We start from the raw sequence: 7,015 nt of genomic DNA on the forward strand, positions 1-7,015 counted from the left end.
AATGCAGATCACAGCAAACATATTTTCAAAAGTTAGCAGCCCCACAGCCACAGACCTTTGCTTTCAAAGCAGAAAAGATAGGGAATGACTTGGAGATCCTAACCTTCTGTTTCACCTTTGGAGATCTTCTAGCCTCTGTTTGAAACATAGTGTGAAGCAAAGGAGATCTTAATTGCTTCTGTCTTTGATAGTTTTCTCCATGTAATTGTGGAGGCTAGTACTGGAAGCTGTCAGGCTGGCTTCTGCCATCAACAGTTTGCTCAGTTAGTGTGAAAAATACAAGATTGATCTGTGCTGAATGCTGTTGAGATGGAAGTACTTCAGGAATTGTGTGCAGCATTTCTTACAAGCCCATTCAGGGATGTTCAGGAAAAGTTGTTTTCTTGCTACAGCAATTTTGAGTTTCAACCAACTTCTCTTTTTTTTTTTTTTTTAACTGCAGATCAACTTGAACGTGTGTTCTTGCGTCTTGGCCATGCAGAAACAGACGAGCAGTTACAGAACATTATTTCCAAATTCCTACCCCCTGTTCTCCTCAAGCTGTCCAGCACACAAGAGGGAGTTCGTAAAAAGGTAAGAGTGCAATTTACTGTAATGATATGTTGTCCTGATCGGGGAGAAGGAAATGCCACTGATGTATCATGATTTACTATACTTGGATGTTCTCTGTGGAGAAATTCACCCTTTGAGGAAAAGTTGTCATGAGCCTGGTAGAGAATGGGTTTATTACAACTGTTAGGGCTTAAAGAAAACAGTCATTGCTTGTATCAGCAAGGTCTTTTGCAGATGTGTGGAAGCTGCATTTGTTTCCACTTGAGGCCAGCTAGCTATGAGTTAGCCAGAGACCAAGACTTACTGCCACAGAGCCAGTTGCCATGGCTTCCAGGTTAGGGCTATTGTGCGTCCACCTCACTTATGGCACATGTGGAGCAAGCTTGCTTCTATGTGTGAAGAAAGACTGAAGATGTACTCATTGATGTCCTTCACTTGTCTGATAACAGGAATAGCAGCAAGGACCAAACAGTTTTGAAGATGGAATTTGATACCTACCTGAAGGAATTCAGTTCCCTGGTACAGAAGGCAGCTTTATCACAGAATGTGTTCAGGCACGTGTTAAATTCCACCTCCAAAACTGCTCCTATGCCTGTGACCAGGCAAGGACCAGGTTTGGTTTTGCAGGTGGAATTTAATATGTACCTGGGGAATTCAGTTCCCTGTGTTAGGTTATAGGATAAAAGGTCATCTGTACACCTGCATAAAAGCTCATCTGTGCACCTGCAAAGGAGCACAGAGACACAATAGCAAGTGCAGAAACCTGTGTAACGCCCTGCCCCAGCTACTCCCAGGCTCATCGTAGGGGCCATCAGCCCATCAAAGGCCCATCTTCACAAGCCCAGAGGAACACAGAGGCATCATGGCAGGCAGGAACCCAAGTTAAGGACTCAAAGGAAGGAGCACTCTGTCCAGGTCTGTGCCAGGGCTGTCTCAGTACACCCTTAGCCCTGCTGTCCAGGCATGAAACCCATCAAGGTGAGTCAGTGCCAGAACACCTTTTGTACTGTGAGGGTGCTGCCTAGGACTAATGGACACAGTGGGATGCAGGGGAAGAGCATTTTGGGATTGCACAAGCCTTCTAATGGAATGTTTAGTGGAGTGACCAAAGGCAGGGAAAGGGATGGACCTAGTTAATTTGGGGAGGAGCAAGTATGGGTCTCTAGGGGTGAAGCCCACTGGTGAATGTGTACCTCTTCTGGTTGGACTGTGGTACCCTCCCTGTTGGGCTACTGGGCCTGTCCCTAGTCCCCTGACACCATGTACTGGTCCTTACCCCAATTCCTGTGACCAGGCAAGGATCAAACAGTATTGAAGATGAAATTTAACATGAACGTGAAGGAATTCAGTGATGTAGCTGCCTTCTGTAGCAGGGAGCTGAACTGTGATTACTAGCAGTTGTTTTTTTTACCGGTTCTGTGTTTTTGCACAAGTCTTGTGTAACAGCAGTTGTGGGATTGCTAAAGCTAGTGTTAACAGCAGAAGAGGTCTGACCTGGTCTGGATTCAGACAGAGGAACACCTGCTTGTGTTTCCTGTTCTGCCAGAAGGATGTGACCAGAAGAGGCAAACGGGGCAGCAGCAGCTCAACACAAGAAATTTGAGCAGGTGGATCAGAAAGCAAAGGATGATTTCTTGTCCCTGCAGCTGTTCATCAGAAGGAACTGCCTGATGATAGTGGTGGACCAGAACCTTTCTGAGCAGAGTGCAGATGGACTGTTGGGGGCTGGTGGTGGGAAAGCAGCTTTTTTAAATCCCCTCTTCGTCTTGTAGAAATAGGGAAATGATCATGCCTTCACAGGATTTATGAGTAGATTTCAGAACCTCCAAGTAACTAGAACACAGATTTTTCTAAAAGTTCTGCATAAAACATAGTCCTGATAGTGATTACGTGAAAGTGGATACATAGACATGAAGCTGTTCCACTGTGCTGAAGGACAGATACTCCAATTCAGACTGAAGGTTCTTCTGAATACCTGCTTATCGTGTGCACTTGAAGCTGTGAAGAAAGGCATCCAAATAGCTAGTGAAATTTCTTAGGGTGTTTTTGTATGATATTTTTTCCATAAACTGGAACGTGTTGAGGGTGTTTTTGGTGGTTTTTTGTTTGTTTTTTTTTTTTTTTTGTAGTGTTGTGAGATTCAGGAAAGGGGGAAGACTAGTCCTTTGAAAATTAGATTTTAAGAGGGCTCTCAATCACAGAGAATTCTTACGGTATATTGTAGTTTTTGTGTTAAAATGAGTAATGAAATAAAACTTGTTTCTTCTTCTTCTGTCTGTAAAACTATAGTTTTATTTATACAAGATGACGATAATGTTATAAGCAGTTACAGCGCTGCCCTGTACTTCTCGGTATTTGTCAAAATTCATTGCAGTCAAGGAGATTACTCTGAATTCCGCTCTTGTCATATCAGTGAAGGGAAGTTGGCTCTAGGTATTCTGTTTTCATAATAAATCCAAAATGTAACAAGAAGGCTCTGTATGGGTTGATTTTTTTTTGTTTGGTGTTTTTTATATAGCAAAATAATTTATCAGTGAGACAGAAGGGAGGGGAAGACTGTCAGTTTTTTATTGTAGTGAACATCAACAGAGATTTATTGTGGAGTGTATAACCCGCAGGTAAATCTGTTCAACGTACACATTGCCTTTTTCTGTGACCTACATCAGAATTCAGCTTTTCAATCTTCTACTTGCTCTTACTTTGCTATTAATGTGGTAGAAAAATGTCTTAAGAAGTCTGATGCATTTTCAAACTCTAGTGACTTTTAAATACAAATACCTAGCTTTCCGGGCTAATTTTGTCTCGTGGACAACAAAGAATGTGCCTATTGTTCAACTCCAGAGCTGCTGTCTGGCCCCATTGGCGCTGCCGCTGGGGCTCTGCCTGCCCCGGGCAGGGCTGCACATTGCCCCTGCCGGACATTCACGGGGCTCCTGCTGGCTTCCCTTGCCTGAAGGGTTTCAGTTCTGTATTGTTCCATTCCAAACATAGTTTTCATACACTTATTTGATAACTTTGTTACGGGTGGGTTTTTTTTTTTCATTGTTTTTTTGTTCTGTGTTGTGAATTGGAGTTACTCTACAGCCAGAAGATAGAGCAGCAATGCAGATTTCCAAGCCATGCTCAGTTTTGAGCAATAGTAACCAGCTGTGTAGAAAGAACTGATCATCCTTAGTAGCCATTTCTTCTTGACATTTCTGTTGATGGAGGTTATCGGTTGTGCCATGGTTTGGGACTTTTTATGTGTTTGTCTTAACAATAACTTGAGACCTGTCGGAGTGGTTTCAAGATACTGATGGCTGCTGTTTTCTTATAAATAATCAGGAAGCTCAGGCCTGATTTGTTTACAGTAGGCCTAACTAGTGGACAGAGGGTGATGTGTGGAGTCCAAAGTAGTAAAATCTAGGATGATTCTTTCAGTTTTTTTATTTTCTTCCTGTCAGGTCATGGAGCTGCTCGTTCATCTGAATAAGCGCATCAAAAGTCGTCCAAAAATTCAACTTCCAGTAGAGACGTTACTAGTTCAATATCAAGATCCTTCTGCAGTGTCTTTTGTCACTGTAAGTGTCCATTCTTCCAAGAATCATTGCTGATTTACTTGTAAAAAGCAGAATGTTCTTGAAAGCTCTTATATTTAGCTCTTTTGGTTTTCCTAGAAAGTATGTTATTGTAATAAGGTTGATGTTTTAAGAGATTTTTTTTTAAAAAACTAAAATTCAGAGTCTGATGTGAGTGAAACTTAGTTTCATAAAGCAACTACACTAATGATTCTGTTCAAATTACTGATAATTACTCTTGATATTTCATGAATGCATACATTGCCATTGCTTGTGTTGTAGATGGGCTATTCATTGTTAGAAGCTCCGTTTTGCAAGCAGCTGCCAATCCTTATCCTGATACGTGCAGGATCAGAGTCTTCCTTAAAACGTCTGTATTTCTCTGAACACATAGGAGTCCATATTTTTATGTGGCTTTAGAGTGAGGACCTTAATTGAGCAAGAAAAGATTAAAAGAAGCTTATTTTGTAGACGGGGAAGCTTTACTAGATGGTTTCATTCAATGTAGTTGAAAAAAGTGAAAATAGTTTTAAAATGTTTTTCTCAAACTATGAAGACATTTCAACTGTGGTACATCTATTGCAAATCACCATCATGAAAAAATGTGATAAAACCAGAGGGAAACTTTTTGTCCTCATTTGACTATTCAGTCATATGTAGCATAAATAGAAAACATAGCATCTTAGAAACTGGTGGAGAAATATTTAGACTTTAAACAGCAGTAACATAGAAGTAATCTCAGATTGTCTTTAAGCAAGTGGGATTATCTGGAGTTCACCTTTTAGAAATGGCTGAGGGCTTCTAGAGTGCATGTATTCTGTGCAGCAGTAGAAGAATCATCTTGTTTGAAGACAAACTTGACATAAACTGTGCTTTTGATTGGACATGTCAAAAATCTGTTTTCATTCACCTGAGTGATGCATATTGTTTTGTGCCATGAGGCTTGATAAAATTTTATCAAGTGTCGTCTACAAAGAAGTGTCATGCTTCCCACTTCAACACTTCTTTCAACCAGGCCGTCAACACATTAACTCTTATCTCTACAGTTCTTGGCTGGATTTGGATCAACATGATAGCAGTTAGATAGGCCAGTACTCAGTATTGCTGTGCTGTGCTATCCTGTCACTGGACTCTGTTTGGATTGTTTTTGGAGCTTATAATTATGATGATTTAGAAACACATTTTCAAGCGAAACCTTGCCTATGCTGCTGACTTTGTATTTATTCAATATTACTTTCTATTTTATTTCAGAAATAGGTAAGAGAGAGCGTTACATTTGCTTTCCTTGAAGCTGTTGCTCAGGTAAAGCTGCTTTTGGTGGAATTGGCCACGAATACCAGAAGCATTGTTGTCCTCCTCCTTTTAAAGTGGACACTCAGCAAGACCTACTCAGAAAGGGTTTTCTGAGCCTCCCCTTCAATAGCTGTCATTCTGATGAATCTTGGCATTAAGAAATCGTTCTTCCAAAACATATGTTGTTTCCAACACCCAATTATGTAACACAACATACAAGAAGAGTATTGCACTGTTGCACTACTGTGTGCTTTTTCTACTCTTTTAGAATTTTACCATAATTTATGTTAAGATGGGATACCCCCGTCTGCCTGTGGAAAAACAATGTGAATTGGCTCCAACTCTTCTCACTGCAATGGAAGGGAAACCTCAACCACAGCAAGACAGGTATAACTGCTTATTCTTGGAGTGAATTCTGTTGGTATTGTTTTAGTAAAATAATTTGTATCAGTTGTTGAATTTTTTTTTTTTCCCCTTGCTGATATCTTCATTGCTTAGGATGTTCTTGGCTTGTTCAGTTTGGATCAGCAATTCAGTAGTTTGGGTGGTACGAAGAATTCATATGTTCTAATGTAATAGCAGCAGACTCCCTGTATGATAAGAGGTCTGTGTTATGATGGATATGCCTGTCCATATCTGCCAACCATCTTCATCAAAGTCTGGTTTCCAGCTTAAGGCCAGACCTTCAGTAAATATCCTTTGTCCAGCAACAGGAACAGCAGTAAATATCTCAGACTGACCACTCTAAATTGTGAGATAACCAAAATTCCTACTCACTTGAAACACTGAAGTTGTAGTAAATAAAAAAATACTGAAGTTGAGAACTGCTGTGTACTAAGAACTTCTAGAAAACTGCTAATTACGGACCTGCTTCTTATTTACATTGAGACAGTTTCCACCATGCTGGAAAATGGCATTAAAATCATACCTTCATTCACTCTGCATCACTGTGACAGTGTAAAGGTATTTTAAAAATGACCTTACTGGAAGGTCTTGCAGTAAAATCTTGCTTCCATTCATGAGATCAGTGTGAAAATACTTGATTGTCTTCTCTGGGACCATGGGTTTGCCCTGTCTGAAAAGCGGGTACATGGGTGAAGAAAGCGTTGTGAAATCTGGCTGTACTGGTATATAATCAATATGTTTGTCTGTGTGCAGTCTTTGGTGAAGCTGAACAGTGTTGATCAACTTCTGCTCTCGGCAGACTCAGATTTAAATCTTCAAATGTCTTGCAGATGAGACAGTCCTAGACTGTATTTTGTGGCATAAATACAAAACATTGAAAGTCTGGAGAAAAGCACTGACTTTCTCACTCCAGATGTATGTGTATGCACACATGTGGAAATACATATTCTGTTTTAAGCGCGAATCCTAGTTTATCTTCTCCCTTCCATTTTTAAGTACCTTGGGTGGCAAATAGAGGCCACTGGATTGTGAATCAGTTTAATTTTTGTTAAGATTTTTTTTGCTATTAAGGACTGGGTTTGTTGTTGTGTGTTGTTCTTTGTTTGTTTTGGTTTTTTTTTTTTAAATGGTTGCAGTAAATACAATTGTTTTTCAGCCTAATGCATCTTCTAATACCAACCCTTTTTCACATGAAATACCCTGCTGAA

At 40.2% G+C, this 7,015-nt stretch overlaps 1 protein-coding gene across 1 annotated transcript in view; it reads left to right on the plus strand.

Annotated features, from left to right (window-relative positions):
- Window positions 1-442: 442 nt before the first annotated feature.
- The window catches only part of LOC104158747 (proteasome-associated protein ECM29 homolog), a gene marked incomplete at both ends in the record, with an annotated part of 21,278 nt that continues 14,705 nt past the window's right edge, over window positions 443-7,015 (plus strand). Inside the window, 4 exon segments of the mRNA XM_009696476.1 lie at window positions 443-573; window positions 3,996-4,112; window positions 5,671-5,789; window positions 6,964-7,015. Coding sequence (XP_009694778.1) covers window positions 443-573; window positions 3,996-4,112; window positions 5,671-5,789; window positions 6,964-7,015 — 419 coding nt within the window.

This window comes from Cariama cristata, unplaced genomic scaffold (genome assembly GCF_000690535.1).
Source record: "Cariama cristata isolate BGI_N322 unplaced genomic scaffold, ASM69053v1 scaffold13343, whole genome shotgun sequence".
In the NCBI taxonomy this organism is placed as follows: domain Eukaryota; kingdom Metazoa; phylum Chordata; class Aves; order Cariamiformes; family Cariamidae; genus Cariama; species Cariama cristata.